Source organism: Cupressus sempervirens, chromosome 1, assembly GCF_028749045.1.
Source record: "Cupressus sempervirens isolate cs-2001-9-10 chromosome 1, ASM2874904v1, whole genome shotgun sequence".
NCBI classification, from domain to species: Eukaryota; Viridiplantae; Streptophyta; class Pinopsida; order Cupressales; family Cupressaceae; genus Cupressus; species Cupressus sempervirens.
Genome location: NC_143118.1, coordinates 564,909,763 through 564,928,178, shown reverse-complemented (window position 1 = coordinate 564,928,178; position 18,416 = coordinate 564,909,763). Strand labels below are relative to the sequence as shown.

Genomic DNA, 18,416 nt, shown 5'->3' with positions numbered 1-18,416 from the left:
TGTTGATTAAAATTAATCTCTACTAATATTGTGTAAAACATGTTCATATAACTTATTATTTGTTCAAACGTATTTAACTTCCTATAGGCTTAAATTTGCATCTTGATGCAAGCGCTAGTTATACTAGTTTCACGATTACTAAACTCATGTTACTTCTTAATCTAATGGCTTAAACATCACACTCTAAGCTTCATTCCAACACTTAAAGTGTTAAATAGTCAAAGTTGACTTATTTTTTCCAAGTTTAATTTTCTTCTTAGTGTGTGACATTTAAGGGTGGCCCCTTTTAATTGCTTGTGATACTCTAAAAATTAGGCAGAAAATAATTAACAATTGATCACGGAATCGATAAACATAGCAACATGCTGAATTGAATAATAAGAAAGACAAGCTTTATTTGCATGGGAAGAACAGGATACCACTTTTGTGTTAAATATATAGAATATGTAAATGCTAATTTAAGAAGAATTTGGGAAAAGAATTACACAACCCCCATAATCCTTGGTAGGTTGACCACCATATAAGATCTTGCAGAAATAAAGCAGAAACAGATCTTCCTAGGCTATAAATTCTTCCAAACAATTAAAATGGGTATGGAGAATTAAATTGATGTGGAAATATTCATACCTAGAGGATTCAATTGTATAGAGCTATGGAAGTAGAAAGCTATCCTATAAACTATTTGAAAGATAAACTTTGCTGTATACTCTAAGGAACAGGAGAAGCCACTGGAATGGAGGCTGTGATGTCCATTGTGGAAGGAGGAGAAGCAAATTGGAATGATTCTGCTGCAATGCTTGTTTTTGCACCTTCCAAAACTTCTCTCACCATGCGATGGGATCCACTTCTATGAGCTTGGCACAGCCGAGGCAGATAAACTCCTGCAACAACACAATATATAATCTTATGTCATGAGCAGCCATTAAAGACCCAACAACAAAAAAATCCAGAGATAATGATGAAATTTTCTTATTACCTTCACCAGCAGCAAGATTGAAGTAGAGATTGATGATGTTGTGGCAGTTGTTGTAACACTGTGGAGAACACAATTTGCTTGTAAATCTATCATCCATTAGACTATCACTAGACATTCCCACTACAATTCTCTCAAGCCCACAGTAGTTTAAACATTCCTCTCTTTCAATCCATTCATTTATCTTTTCTGCCATCACCTCTGATGTCTGCACAATTATTTTCAATTGAATGCATGTCAGTTTTGTGATCTATCAAAAATATTCAATCTCGTTTGTAGATCACAACATAGAAGCTTTTTTTTCTTTTCTTCTCTTATTGTCATATCTTGATGATCAAAATACAAAAATATCTCGTTTCATACGTTGGTAATCAACACGAAATTTGATTGGAATATAAGCGAATAGTCTCTTTTCTTACTTTCATATCATGAAACTTGGGTAAAACAACGGTAATAAAAATCTATATGATCAAATCAAAAACAACATTGACCCACAATTGATTTTAGAACAATTACTCATGAGAAGCGTCATTTTTATCAACTCTGATTAAACCATTTTGTGTTTCAAAAGAAGAAGAGATCTCCTACTGTTTATATTGATAAAAAAATGGGTTTTGGAGATACCAGACAGTGGTATTGGGCATTGCCGTCCCTCAAGAAGGATTTCTCAAGAACATAACGTGCACCTGACGATGACACAGAAAATGCACACACCTCCATTGGCAACTCCTCGCATATCAGAGAACCTGCAATTCAATTAAAGATGAGATTTTTATCCTGAAATCAGAAAGAAACTTGAAAATAAGTAAATTGGGCACAGATGAATATATACCAAGAACACATTGCAGGCTGATAACTGATGTAAATGCAATGACTGCGAGTTTAATCATCATTGATGAACCCATCTTTTGGCACTTTTCTTTTTCTTTTGGTATTTGTATGAGAGAAAAGATGGAAGAGGCAGATTACTCAATTTGTAGAACAGTTTGACCTATATATAGATCTCTTGTGACAATGTAAACCGCGTTCTTACACTGCAAACCGCGTTCCATGATCTGTAAACCGCGTTGTTATAGTGTAAGACTTGTTCACCATTGAAATGCAGTACCCAGTAATGCTACATTTTGAATAGGTCTAAAAAAATATGTCAATAATGTAATTGAAATGATTCATCTGGTGAAGCTGTTTGCCGGCTGTGATTCGACCTGCAAGAAAAGTTTAATTGAAAGATCGCGCCAACTAAAAGGCACAATAATGAATTAATAATTAATGGGCTGATGTTGAGAATTCAGAATTGACAGATTTTAAGGTAGATTATAAGAAAATTATGTGACATATATGAATTTAGATATATGGATTTGGTAAGTATTGACGTTAAATTATAAAAACAAAAATTGTGGAAGTTGAGGTTTAGAATGGGTCATCTCCATTTTGTGCATAACTGAAATAAATTTTTATTGTATTTTCTTGACTGTTTGTATTATTCTCTTTTGTCTTTATGGATTGATAGTTTGATTTTTTTTTAATAAGAAAAATTAAGTTCATTTTACATATATTCTAATCTTTGTTCATAGATAAAGTCAATTTTTATCTTATGTTTGTAAATTATTTCAGATATTTATAATTCTTGTTCTTATATAATGTCATTTTCTTGTTGGTGCACTTGATGATGTTAGATTTAACTTTTTCAATATGGTCTTTCAATTATCTTATTACTATGGTTGAAATGTATTTCTCATGTTACTTGTAGTTAGAAACCAACCTAAAGAAATTGTTCATATTTGAAAGAGTCTAAAGATATAAGATTTATAATTGTTCAAACATCTTATAGAAATGCGAAGTTGCCTTACAACTAATAGAAATTTTCTCCCATACTTTAAATATGTGTAAACTAATTATACATATTTGAGTTCATTTCGTGTATGCATGCATCATTTAATCTATGAGTATACACTATTATCCTACTACCTTATAGTTTTGCAACACATAAATAATAAAATTTGTGGAGCTAAGCCAATGCCGAAATTAAAAACTAGTGTAGATATTATATTTAGAAATGATTTGCCAAATATATATATATGCAAAGAATCACATTCATGTTTGTCTAAATTTTTAGATATCATGCCTCAAAAAAATGGGATCCATACCCAACAAAAATAACATCATCATATGATAGCTCAAAAAAATTCAAGAGTAGTCAATTCAATTAGTGAAAGGACCAAGAACTAAAACAATATGTGAGTAGAAAAAACACGTAAGACATTGAATTGAAGGAAGTTGAACTGTCTTTCTACTCCCTATTGAGTTCTTTGAGTTATGTAGAAAGAAAGATTTTTTGGTTTGACACATAACAAGACCTATACTACCTCCCTCTTTCACCAACTCCATATGGAAATCAACTAAGTCTCCTTTTGTATCCTCCTTTCCATCTTCCTATACTTGGACATCTCTACCTACAAGGTGTTAGAAGTGGAGGTCATTTTTTCCATCATTTCCTTGTTGAACTTGAATGCTTCAGCGATGTTTTTATTTATCCAACTTTGGTTCACTTTAACGTTACCCAAATCTCTTATCATTTTCTATTTTTCCTCATCAAAAGAAATGAGGTCTTTCAACTCTTGAACTTGGTCCTCCATAATGACCTAGTTGTGTCTTTTTCCATACACTAGTATCCATATTAGTGCCAAACCAATATCCAACTTTAGCTTGGACCTTAATAGTAGCATCCATTCTATCGATTTTCTTTCTGTATGTGTCAATTTGGGCTATTAACCACTTCATAATAGAATTTTAAAGATTGTAGAGGATGTATAATTTATGAACCTTGTTCACAAATAGGGAAAAATCAAGAGAATCATCTATAGAGGTAGAATTTCATAAGTGGGGTGGGAAAATAAAGGAATAGAACTATGTGGTCATTTGAGTACTTAGAGGATTAGGAACAAGGGAAATGGGATTAGGAGACTAGATAATAATGTCAGTGGGGGAAGTTGACTTAGGAGAAGTTAGATAATAGTGTGTCCTATCATGTGAGCATGGTTGGTGGCTTGGGAAACTTTGGAGGTCTAAGTAATAAGAAGTAAAATTGATGAGACCAAAAACTATCCTATCATGTTTGCAATTGATCACAAAAAAATTGTGGATTAAAAAAAGTTGATTTGTTTTTGGAACCATAATTTCCCCACATGCATAAGATCATCTATAGTTCAAACTAGAATAGCATGAGATAAAAAAGTGTTTTATTTAATTTGAAGATTTTACATGAGCTAAAAAATATAATTAATGTTATTATATTTTCCAAGATTTCGTAAAAAGAACTTGGCTTGCTAGAGCTAAATTAAGAATTCTAGAAATAGATTGAAATTGTTAACACACACTTGTCTATTTTTATTTGGCATTCATTATGTCAATGGCCTTTATATAAATAGGTAGAATGTAATGAATGATTTTTCCTCAATCTTTAGATCAATTGACCCTTGATCATGTGATCAAGAATATTTGATAAAATAAAATAAAAAATATTTATATTCTTGTAGAGAAATTTGTGCTTTCTTCAATTTGGTATCACCACTTTCATTATTTAAATTCCTCCAAACTTTCTAAATAGAAAATAGAGTTTGACAAACTTGAAATATGTAATTGGACTTCAAATCAAAGTTTTAGATTAGTTTAAATATTTCTATGAACAATAGTTATATTTATCATAAAGAAAATATAAAACTCATGAAGACTTAAAGTTTTGATAATTCAATGTTTCATGAGTTACATCTAAATTAAGAGCATCTTTGTAATTGTGACAAAATTACTAGTTTAAACATCAGACACTAATGACTATGTCTTAGGCTAAAAGTGTTAAATATAATTAAAGTTGACTAATTTTTTTCAAGATCAATTTGTTCCTTAGTGCGTGATGGTTAAGAACGACATAGTAAAAGTGGTAGAAAATATCTACGTTTGCAACTTGGTGGACCTTCTAAAGATTCTAATCCATTCATTTTTGAGATTACTAAACATAAACATTATATTAGATCCAATAGATGTAATTAGAAAAAAAAAGATGAGGGAATAACTAAACCAAGGAGGTAAGACAAGTTAGAATAAGTATAGGTATTAAAGGACTGCACATATCTTAGGAAAGAAAACTTAGAGAGGTGACCAATCTCTATAGATTGAATCAAGAATAAAATCATTTGTTATACCACTAAAAAGATAACATCAAGGATATACTTTCTTGAATTTTCCATAAAGGTACCTACAAAGGTATTATTTTACTTGCATGCACATAACATAGACTTATGAAATTTAATCTAGCAAATAAATCTCAAAGAAATTTAAAGGCTCACTAGTATCATTTATGGAGGAAGAAAAATAAGTTCAAGTCAAAGAGACAATCCGAAAATAATAGAAAAAATGAAATGATATACCTGTACTGCCATTTAAGTATCAAGAAGTAAGACCAAGAAAGGAAAAGAAGAGATATAATCAAATTTTTAGTTCCTCTACATTAACTCTATTGACAAAAAAAGAACCTTTAGGAACTAAACATTTGACAAAAAGAGAACCTTTAGGAACTAAACATACATATGCTCCAACATGCACTTTAAGCAAGAAAGTTTTCCTTAAGGCTCTATATGACTTTAATTTCATTAGTTTTCATCTAGAGCCTACTAGTACTAAGGATTGCTTAGAAAAAATATGGTTGAAATTCTAAGGGCTAAATGAATTATGGAGATTCCATATAGTAGACCCTATGTCCAGCTTCCTAGGGGGTAAATTAAGAAAGAAAGAATTTTTTCATCAAAAAGTATATCATAATTGAAAAACATTCAAAATATAGGAATTCGATCAAAATTAAAGGTCAAAATTTTCTTTGGCTAAGGGAAGAGGCTAATAAATGTATAATGGATGAGACAACCAAGCCAACAAGGATGGTTTTTAAATGTTTACTAGAATAATTTAAGTTGCAGGGGGAAAGGAGACATTGATGAAACAAAATAAGGTCGATGGAATGTATAGTAGTAGATAAATCGGCTATGGATCTATTGTAAAATAGGAAGAGAAGATAGATTGTTTAAAAGAGGTGCAAGTATGCCTACAAATAGAAGTACATGGATCAATAGGTGAAGAAGACTAGAAAATAGTTTGGAAAAAGTAAATATATTGAGAGATCCCTTTGAAATTATACCATTGATAGTGGGCTTGACCAAGAAAATGGTAATGATATTATCAATTTATAACTAGTTGAGAGAATAAATATAAATGCCAAATAGTAATAAACCTATGCTAACCTTAAGGATTTGATCCAATAGAAAATATAAAAAGAATTTATTTCTTGGTATAAGTACACCTACTAGTCATTAATCTATTATAAGTTATCCACTATGTTCTCATGTAGACCTCATGCAAATGTCTAAAATTCAACAATTTTGTTGAGAAAAGATACGATATTATTGAAATAATATAAACATAGTTAACCGAATATTTGACTGACTTAGATAAAAAATGATAGACCATTGCAATGTGGGAAAATATGACTATATATGAATTTGAGATTAAGTTTCTTTAGTCTAGAAAATTCAAGCATATTCATCTTTCTAATACTTAAATAACCCACTTTAATGCACTTGATAAAATGATCTTAGATGAGCACAACCCATCAAAATAATGAACATTATATAATCATAAGATATCAACAAAGAAGATGACTCCAAAAAATGTGACACAAGATTGTCTCTCGACATATGATTTACATGGAGAAACCCTTGCAATGAAAATACCAACCAAAAAAAGAACCCAAGTATGTATTATTTGTTACTTCTACAAGGAATAATATTGCCTATTAGTGTCAAAATGTGTATAGCAATTGAGCTACTACATTGCTTAAGAAACAAAGAAGGAGATAAGTGAACATTACTAGGTATACCCTAGCTCAAGTATTCATCGATCTGAAGAGAAGTTGGAGTAGGCCAAGCACATAATTTACTAAGCTACATTGAGGATATCAAGAAAATGTTTACCGAGTGTTAGTAAGTAAGAACACTATATTTATTGAGTGATACAAAGGCAAAATTAGAGTTTGAATTAACACATAATTTAATGCTACATGATCCTATGGAGCAAGTAAAATGGATTACATGAATTGAGGTAAAGATTTGAATTTTTTATTGAAGAACGTGAATTGATTAATTATGATTACAAGGTTGGGAGGATCAATGGAGATAAATATGAAGAGGAAAGAAAGGATGGATGGTTTTAGAACCTTTGATCACAATCAGTGAACAATTTTGGAAAGTTCTAAAACCCTAATTAGGTCAAGCTATGAAATGAAAAAAGAACATTATAAAGGAAAAAGTACAAAATAATTTTGAAGTTGTTGTTAGAGAGAGCTTTTTTGGGAATAGTACTATTGTTGAGAAAATAGAAAAGTTTTAGTTGCTACTGAATAAAGGAGTGAAGAGGATATACATATCATAGGTTAGAGGTCAGAGATCAGGGTTAAGGAAAAACTTGGAAAGATTTACAAATCTATCATTGAAGGTGATAACTACATAGAAGAGGGATCTATTCAAGCACGGTATGTTTCTCTTCTAAAGATCATAGTTGCTATTGTTTAAGATTGTAGTAGTTTTTTTAAATCCTTAAAAAAGGTGGAATTAACAGTCTTTTATGTAATCTTTTTATCAAGGACATACTTGAAGAGTATTGTAAAATCCTTGTAAAAGGTGGATCCTTATAGATCTTATTGCATACTCTTAACTAATTAAGTCATCATAAGTGAAAAATATTGTAGCTCTAATACAGAAAACTTTGACCATAGTAGTGATGGATTTGTGGGTACCATCTCCACTATTGTTTTCCATCTAAACAAGGGTTTCTGCAATACCAAATGATTGTGTTATGTGCTATTTTTCATGAGATTATTTGTTTTAATTTGTGAACGATAAATTAGTTATGCTATTTTCATTTACAAAGTGTTGAGACAAAGGATTAGTGATTATCGAGTTACAAAAGATAGTAAAGGGAAAGTTAGAAGCTTGTTTGAAGGATTTTCTTTTAGAGGATACTAATTCACACCCCCCCTCTTAGCATCCTATCTATCCTTACTATTCCAATAATTGGCATTAGAGCTTAGTTCTCTTGATTGAAGGTTTTACCACCAGAGAGTAAAAGACCAAAGTCATGGAGAAGTATAGGCTAGATAAGGCTATTGAAAATCAAATACTTGGGTTGAGGATGACCATGAATCAAATCAACAAATTGAAGAACAACTTGAAGCAATTAATGAATAGAAGAAAAAAAAATTCCAAGAGAATAAATGAGACAACCTACTAAAAGAAATTCATAGAAGAACTTCTTGATGGAAACATGTCTGATGAATCTGATGCCACGATAGCTGATCTACTAGAGAAAAATTGTATTCTTACTGAACAGGTCAAGTTACTAAAAAGGGAACAAGAATTACATTCTACAAGTCTGTGTGAAGTAATGGAACAATGAGAGATAAATTTGGCTTAGGCTATACTAAGCACTCCACGACTAAGTAAGGTGAATCATCAAAGACAACAGAGAAAAGAAATGTGTACACCAATCCAAAGCCAAAGAAACCAACATACAAAAAACCTATACATGCAACAGATGTATGCAAGAGAAAAAATGGTAAGAACAACATTACTCCCAAGTCTAATGGTTATTGTTATCATTGTAATAAATATGGACATCAAGCATTTAAGTGTAGATTCAACTTTATCTAATCACCTAAGAAGTATGCATTCAATGGTTACTACTATACTTGCAATAAGTTTGGACATAAGTCACAAGAATGTGTATCATTTATAAAGTCCAACTGGAAACCAATAAAAAAAAGGTAATGTAATCAATTGGGATTCTAAAACATGGTATTCATGTATTTTATGTGGTAAGTATGGTCATATTGGTAAAAATTCCATGAGATTACACTTTAGATGATGATTTGGTAATTGGAGAACTTATGGAATGACATGTTATCATTGTCACAAGGTTGGTCATCTAAGGAAGAACTATAGAAACTAAGTGTCAACACCAAACTAAGGAAATCCAAAAGGTAAAGGCAAGATAAGTGTGGATGAAATTCATGAGTAGATGAATAACACATGGAGAAGGAAGTTAGAAGAAAATGAGAGATAAAGTGCTACAAAGGGGACACCTCATCCAATAATTTAGGTGTAACCATTGACTCCAACTAAACCTTAGGAGAAGGAAAGGAATTGTATGACAAAAAATTCATCTTAACTCAATTCCTAGAGTGAAATGGAAGAAAGTCCATAACTACATAATACTTGATCCACAAGGACAATAAATGAGTCTCTAGATATTGCAATTAGCTAACTTTTCCTAGTATGTTGGTAACTACGAGCTAGAAGTGATAACTAAGCTAGTAATACCAATGGTATGGTGATGTTTTACTTAAGTTTAAGTCAAGAATATTGTTTTAACTAAGTAGTGATGGAAGTGCAAAGTGATCGAGAAATAAATAGTAATTGAGTTTATTAAAGAGGGAAAATCATGGAGTATGATGCATTTAATATAGTCTAATGGTCAAAAAAGGTAATTTTATTGCACATATATTGGGTTTTCATTATTTATTAGTTTACCCTACATTCAAAGAGTAAAGAGAAAATTTAGGCAGTTTTGAGTGAAGAATCATTTGTTGAAACTTTGAATGAGAATTTATCAGTGAATTCATGTGCAAAGTGAGCTGAATGAAAACTGAGCTAATAATCAAGCATATATTGAAACCCTACCTAGAAAAAATGGCTTTGAGCTCTACCAGTGCAAAAGCATAGACCAAGGCAAAGGTGAGCCCAGTGAAATGATTTACAATGATGCATGTGAAGAGCCCAAGTATAAATTGTACCTAGAAATTCCTACACAAATGGATAAAGTGGATGCCCTATCTATGATTCCACCTAGGGTTTTACTTGTTAATGATATATGTTCTTTTTATCATTGTAAAATTGGTGAAATCAAAGATCATGAACATCATGAGGTATATGACCAATTGTGTCTTGATGGAAAATTAACAAATGAGCTCAAGCATTTAGAGGAAATCAGTTGCATTCATGCCTGTTAACCAAAAATGACTTCCTGCCAAAAAAATTGAAGTCAATTCCTAAGCATACCCTAATGTTCATATATTTAAAATTTCAAATTTTAGGGCATGCGAGAATACTTACATTATACACATTATATCCTAAGTCCCATGTTAAGTCATGTTTTAATATTTCTACGAGGATACAACATTTCATACCATTAGATCTTCCTAGATCTACAGTCATTGCCTTGTCACCTTATGAATTTACAAGGGACTTATGGAAGGTGACAAAGTGACATGTGGACATGTAGCATGGCAGACCCTCCTTCCTTAGTTTTGATAGAGTGTATTGTACATCTTTCCAACCATCAATCTTCCTAGGATCAACGGTCCTTGCTATGTCGTTATGGAAAGTTGTGAGTATTTTAATTTATGTGACATTGAGAGAGGTTGACACATGGCATGTGGTTCCTATCTTTCTTATGGGTCATAGGCAAGGTGGATAGATTGTCAGATGAGTTGGTGAAATGCAACATTTCTATTGGTTGGGTTCTAACATGAAGTGGTGTATTTTTGGAGCTGTTAGATGGATTATGATCAAGTGGTTGTCATTTTGTCACTAATGGAAGTTGTGAAAAGGATACCCATAGAGACATGGCAAGGTCCCGATATGTGTCCCCAGTGGGACCCATTTCTTCAGACTGCGAGAGATGAAAGGCCAGAGCTACAATAATATGACCATGTTTCCATGCTACAATCTTATGATCCAACGTAAGATCATGAAGTTAATTGTCAAAGCCTCTTATGTTATGATATTCAGCTATCATAACATCGTAGAAGTGTATGGTTGCAGGAGATGGTAAGAAGGGTTATGATCTTATGATATGTGATTGTCATAAGATCATAGGTGCAACTAAGAAAGTCTTCCAAAGGCACAAAGACAAAGGGTTTATCATAGCATTGTGGAAATCGTAAGATCATAAAGAGACTTCAAGGGGGGCCTAATGTTAAGGTATGTTGATGATCATAGGATCATAGAACCTTGAGTTGACCATGATAAAATTATTTCAATTGTCCAAGATAGAAAAGAAAAGGGTCTTTGACCAATAGAATCACAAGAAAGGTACAAGATGAACATTGAATATTATTGACCTGCTAATATGCCTGACTTGGCATGTTGATAGCAAGGAAGAAGCCACTCTTTAAAGGTGGATCAGATCTTTTGACCGACTATAGATTTCTTTTAGCATCCCCATGCCTAGTAAATACAAAAGGAACACACACTCATCATTGGGATCCATCTACCCAGTTGTGCATTAATGACCATCACTTTTGTATTCTCTGGATCATTATTTTGGCAAAATATTGGATTTTCTTACATCTGGGTCTTCTCTAAGATCAAATTTTCTCAATCTTTATGATTATCTTAATGACGGTAGTTGTGCTTTGGCTTCTAGTAGAAGTTTCTTAGCTATGTTTGAACTATAAAATAAAATTTTGTATCCTTTTGAAGGGGATTTTTCTTTGATTCTCTACTATTGCTTTCCATGGATACTACTATAATTACTTGTGCCTCTAAGCCATTGTAATTCATTGTTGTATCTCTTTTAGCCATTTACACACTGTGCAAGACTCCTTTGCCTCTAGCTAATGTTCTTGTCTATATTCTGCAATTTGCATGATTGTATCTATTTTGGCATTTGCTTGATTGTATCTATTTTGCCATTTGAATGATAGTAAGTGAAGTTTTTTCCTATAGCATTCTTTTGTTTTCTGATCTACATGTGGTTGCTAGATTAAGAAAGGTCTGAGTCTATATTCTTTGAGCTTATAATTGGTTAATTATGCATTTATGGGTATAGATAAGGTCAAACACTCTATTTTGGTGCATCACCTTCTTAGAATAGATTAGGCAGTTTTCTTCTTTTCATTCTTTCTCCCTTTTCCTCTCCAAGAGTAGTTAGGTGTATCTAGATAGTAAAGGAAGTCGACCTTCTCTAGAGATTCAACCTCATAGTTCAAGCCTCACAGCTTGGAGGTTGTTTCCATGTTTCACAAGGTTGTGCTCAGGTAAAAACTTTGGACAAAGATACAAACTTTTGTGACAATTTTTTTTGTTACACCTAGTTAATTAAGAAGATTTCAAGTCTACTGGTGTCAAAAGGAAGGATTTCAAGTTGATGCTGAGGAAATAGTGCTACTCTCAATTTTTTAGGCCTTCAAGAGGCTCATTTCAACAAATAATTTGGTGACTCTAGTACACCCTACATCATTCACACCTGGTTCGAGACCAAAGTTGATGTGGTTAATGCCCAAGGCTAAAACAAGGGCATCTTCTAGAGGTAATTTCCAATACCAAGAGCTTTCATTTTCCAATCCTAGAAGAAGGAAGAGTAGATTGTCTCTATCACCAATTAAGAGTACAAAATAAATCCATACACTTGCAAGATCAATTTATACTCCTTTTGTGAGATCTTAGCCTAGAATACCATCAACTCATATCAATAGACCACTTACGTATATGGCTAGAGCTCATGCCTTTGCCACCTTTAATGGTGGGAGTCCTCTTTTGTTAGCCCAAAGACATGACATACCAATAGCTACACTTAAAAGTATACCTAAATTTACTAGTGAAACTTCTATATCTCCCTTAGAACACATCTTGGATTTCACAAATGTCTATAATATACATGGTATTACAGAAGATGATATGATCATTAGACTCCTAGCTTCATCTTTAAAAGGGAAAGCCCTACAATGGTACAAGGTTCTATCATATGGTTCTATAACTGATTGGGATGGATTAGGAGAAGGACTATGTAAACATTTTCAGGACAAAAGTGACTATTTGTCACTTTTAGAGTAGCTAACTACTAGAAAAAGAGCCCCCCATGAATGTATGATTGATTTCAACTATATATTCCAAAAGACATGGGATAGAATACTTACTTCAGTGAAGCCTACCCCTCGTAATGCCTTCTTGCATTACCTTAGAGCTTTTAATAATGATATTGCCACTACAATCCAAAACATGGGAGGAGATACCTTACCTGATGCTTATGAAATAGTAATAAGGGAAAAAAACATATTAATCCAAGGAGGAAAGTTAGCTCTAGGGCCTCCTATGCCTTTCTTCCCTGATATCCCAAATCACCAACCAGTAATAGCCCCTGTTCTCACAACATCCACATCTAGTCCCTTAAGCTCCCACATCTTCAAATGGAATGGATGAAATCAAAAAGATGATGCAGTCTATGGTGTTGAACATACATAAAATATTGCAAGGTCAAGAGAAGAAGTTGTAAGGTAGCTTCTTTGTGATGTAGAAAGTGAGAAACAAAGTGGTGACTTTGGAGAGACAACAAGCTCAAGGTAAGAAGGCTCCTTAATTGCAATATCAAACTCTAAATAATGGTAGGCCTCCAAATCATAATCATGGGAATGTTTCTTTTGATCAGAGTAAGAAGAACATTCATGCCTCTACCTCAAGTGCAAATCACAATAAGGCCATAGTCCTTCAAAATAATAAGGTTCAAGACCAAGGTTTTTGCCCCTCCTGCAATTATTCCTATGCCTATTGTATGTGTCAAAAGGTTGAATCTTATTTGCCTTTGATTATCCAAGAGCCTATAGTAGGATAGTCATATAATGGGAGCCAACCCAAAGATACCTCACACATGCAAAGACCAGGTGATTGCTCCTTTATGAATCAACAGATGGAGGAAAATTGTAATGTGAACTAAGACTCCATTTCTCACAATACTAGGAGCAAAAGAAGAGTTGTTGAAGATTCTACCCCTCCCCCTCCTAATCAAGCTTCAAAACCAAATGTAGTACCTCATGTACAAGTAGAAAATGATCAATTCAATGCTCCTCAGCAAAAAGATAGAATAATAGCAGAGGAGATGTGAATGGCCCCCAAGATATTTCATCTCAACCTCCTACACATGCGACTCCCAAGGCTTCTACTAGAGCACCTAATGCCTCATTCAGTGTGGTAGAATAGATGAGGAAGACAAGTGTGATTATTTCCATGTGGGATGCCATTGCTACCATGCCTATGCAGAAAAGGTTGTTGCAACAAGAATTAGAGAGTATTAAACCAAAGGATTAGCCACCTAGCATAGAGAGTGTTGCAAGCCTAGTACAACCATAAAGGGAGATAGAAATGAGTAAAAAGGTTAGACCTCCACCATTTATGTTTCTCTAATTATAGGGTATAAACTAGTCCACAATTTCATGATTGATTTACGGGCTAGTAGTTCAGTGATGCCTAAGTGTGTTGTTGATGCTTTAGAAATCAAATATGAGCCCATTGTTAGGGATGTATTACAGTTGGATGGTAGTACTGTCAAGACTGTAGGGATCCTTAGGAATGTTGATATTGCATGTCTTGATTTTACTGTAACTCAAGATATATCAGTTCTTGAGGTCAAGCCACACTTTGCCATTTGTCTTTCAAGAGACTTCATTACCCAAATAGGTGGTTACATATCTTTTGATTGGTCATACATGTTTTTTAGAACAAGATATGGGACCAAATCTTCAATTAGAGTAGAGCCTCTAACCCTCCATCATATTGATCCCTACACCCCTAATCTTACCAATATGAATTGCACCATCTTAGAGATAGATGAGAATGACACAACAAATGAGCCTATCACTTCTCTAGCAGAGATACCTGATTTCCTCTTAGATGAATGGGCTAATGCATATTAGTTTTTTTCTATATCAGAAACCCTTGAGATAGGCCTTGGTACATACTGTATATCAGAAAGGGATGTTGTTGTCCTAACTTTATGAAGCCCAAAGAAGATAAGAGTGGGATATGGAGTATGTATTTTGATGGATCAAGAAATGAGATTGGATCAAGGGCTAGTGTGATGTTGATTTCTCCTGCACTAGTAAGGTACTACTTCTCCTTTAGGCTCCAATTCAGCTATACCACTAATGTGGTCGAGTATGAATCCTTGATTCAAGGTCTTCTAGTGGCTCCAAAAAGATGAATCCAAGCATTAAGTGTATATAGAGATAGTGAATTGGTGGTTAATCAGGTGAGAAATAAAAATGTTACTAAGAGTGGATTGCTCAAGTCTTATAAACATGGATTATGGGATTTTCTTGAAAGCTTCAATGCATTTAATATTCAAAGCATCCCTAGGATAGACAATAGACATGTTGATAGACTTTCAATAGTGGGTGCATCTTATGATGTGCCAAAAAACCTTGAAGCTAAAAAGAAGAAATATATTAAAGTGGTAGTTAGGCTTGCTATTCTTGATAACAACACCAATTGAAAAGTATTTGAATTTGATGCATAAATTGTAAGTTTTTTTTAGAGTGAAGTAGAATTCTCAGAAAGAAATCAGTCAAGGTTGCATGACCAATATGGGGATCAGATCATTAATCTCAGTTCCAATAAGTTGCCTAAGGGTATTGTTACCTTAGATGGTGTCTTTAATCCTAATGACCAAGCAATAAATAGAAGCATGAACTTAGTTGTAGACAAAGATGATCATATACTAGTCATGGTTGCTAATGGAAAGTCCTTAAACATGGGAAAGCCATGCTTTGAAATTGAGAAAGAAAGTTTTATTCATCTATGTCAATAATTTAGTGATGTATTTTCTTGGACATATGATGATTTAAAAGCTTTTTACCTAAGCTTGTTTCAGCATATTATAGATTTAATTGATAATTTCAAAATTGTAAGGCAAAAATAGAAGCTAGTGAATCTCAAATTTGAGCCATCAATGATAAAAGAGTTATCCAAATTGATTGAGGCTAAAATAATTTTCCCTATCAATCACTCATCATGGGTAGCAAAACTTGTCCCTATTAGGAAGAAGAATGGAGAAATTAGATTATGTGTGGATTTTAGGGATCTTACACAAGCTTCCCTTGAACATTGTCATCCCCTTCCTTCCATGGAACAAATATTTTCCAAGGTTAGTGGGTTAGAGAGGTTCTCATTTCTTGATAGATTGTTTGGTTACAATCAAGTTCTGGTCAAAGAGGCCGACAGGTATAAGACTACATTAACAACAAAGTGGGGCACCTATGCTTATAGTAAAATGTCTTTTGGGCTAACAAATGTAGGTGCCAAATTTCAAAAGGCAATGGAGGTGGCCTTAAAGAACATGATTGAAAGGTTTGTGTTGGTTTACCTTGATGATATCATAGTGTATTAAAAGAATATAGAAGATCATTTCGTCATCTCAGACAAGTGTTTATAAGATGTAGAGAGTTTGGAGTATCTTTGAATCCAAGAAAATGTGTCTTTGCCACTAATCAAGTGAAAATGTTAGAACACATTGTATCTAAGGATGGTTTAACCATTGATCTAGAAAGAACAAAGGTAATACTTGCTCTCTCCCTTCTTAGCCACAAAAAAGGGTTGCAAATTTTTCTTGGTAGAATACATTTTGTGAGGAGTTTTATCCATAATTTAGCTAACATGGTGAAACCTCTTACAACTATGCTTAAGAAGATTATGGTCTTTTCATGGACTAAGGAAGGGAAGGTGAGTTCTAAAGAGATCAAGTATCCATAGTCTTAGCCCCTAATCTCATTAATCTGAATTTTGAGAAGGATTTCATTCTTTATAACTTAGGTGTTGAATCAAGCATTTATGCTATCTTGACTCAATCAAATGATAAGAATGAAGAACAACCTATTGCCTTTAGTGAAGGGCTTAAAGAATATAAAGAAAAATATAATTATGTAGAGAAGCAAGCCCTTGTAGTCATAAGAGCTTTGAAGAAATTTAGACACCTTTTGTCTCATAATAAGATCCATTTCTTAGTACCCCATACTAGTGTGAAGGACTTTCTTTTCAGCAAAGATATTAGTGAGAAGATAGTTGGATGGATCACTATGTGAACATTCAAATTACCAAGTTGGTAAGGGGAAAGGGATTGTGCAAATAGATGATCTCATCTCAAGAATCAGATGAGGAGGTCACTATGGTATTGATAGAGCAGCAAGAAGCAAGAAACAAAAATCCACGGAGTTGGATAGATGACATGAAGACTTTATTAGCAGGAAATGAATATCACCAAGGGTTGGATAAGGCTAAAAGGAGATAATTCATATTACAATCAATCCCCTATGCTATAGTTGATGGTACCCTATTTAGGGCCAATAGTGGCATGTTGTGATGGTTAAGTTATTGAGTTGTTATCCTTGCCATCAAGGTTCAAATCTTGCGGGGATGAGGTCCCCTATTTGTGGCCTCATTGGTTCATAGCTCCAGGTCAAAGCGTTTACCCCTCTTTAAAAGATAAAATATGGTACCCTATTTAGGAGAGACTTCAATGGAGCTTTGTTAAGATGTATTGATACATATAAATTTGATAGGGTGATCAGGGAGCTTCATGATGGTCCTGATGGTGGCCACTTTTCAGCAAGGAAAACTGCAATGAAGATTATGAGGGTTGGTTATTACTGGTCATCTTTATTCCATGATTGTCATAAACATGTAAGAAAGTGTGAAAAATGTGCTTTCTTTTCTAGTAAAAAAAGACTTGCAACTCTTCCTCTTCATCTCATTCAGGTGGATCACCTTTTTCTCAATGGGGATTCGATTTGATAGGCCCTATCAATCCACCTTCTAGCTCTGGTCACAAATGGATCCTAGCTTCTATAGATTACTTTATCAGATTATTAGATGGACAGAGGCAATTTCATTGAAGGATGCGATAGAATCTTTAGTTTTTGAATTCCTTGATGAAATTATAACTAGATTTGGTGCCCATTCAACTATTATTTTAAATAATGCAAAATCTTTTGTAGGAGCTCAAATTTGTGCATGGGAAGTCAATCATAATATCTACTTGAGTACATCCTCAAACTACTATTCTTAGGGCAACAAATTGGATGATTCATCTAACAAGAATTTTCTCAAAATCATCAAGAGGACTATTGAGGATAACCAAATTCATTGGCATCAAAAGTTGAAACTAACACTATGAGCTGACAATATAACACCTAAGAGAGACACAAGAAATTCTCCTTTCATGTTGGTATATGGTAGAGAACCTAGACTTCCTATTTCATTGGAGTTTCCTGCTCTTAAGTTGGCTCATCAATTGGAGCTAATTGAAAAATGATGCTATGTCCATAAAAATGGAAAAAATGATTGAGTTGGAAGAGAAAATAAAACAAGCCATATAGACCCTAGAAGTACAACAACAACAAGTTAAGAAGTCCTTTGATAGGAAGGCCAGGGTCAGAATATTCAAAGAGGGTGATCTTGTATTAAAATGGGTTGCAAATAGGGCAAAAATAGGGAGACACTCAAATTTTGATACATTATGGAGTGGTCCCTATGTGGTTATCAGTTGCAAGTAGACCAATGCTTTCCAGTTAAGT

General features: G+C 33.4%; 1 protein-coding gene across 1 annotated transcript; it reads right to left on the bottom strand.

The window, feature by feature from the left end:
* Window positions 1-396: 396 nt before the first annotated feature.
* LOC149578682 (uncharacterized) lies at window positions 397-1,924 on the bottom strand. Its single transcript, XM_089803774.1, has 4 exons — window positions 1,806-1,924; window positions 1,598-1,719; window positions 977-1,181; window positions 397-881 (listed from the first exon to the last, which is right to left on the bottom strand). The coding sequence occupies exons 1-4, from the start codon at window positions 1,876-1,878 to the stop codon at window positions 709-711; spliced, it is 573 nt and encodes a 190-aa protein (XP_089659900.1). The 5' UTR covers window positions 1,879-1,924; the 3' UTR covers window positions 397-708.
* Between the last annotated feature and the right edge of the window lie 16,492 nt (window positions 1,925-18,416).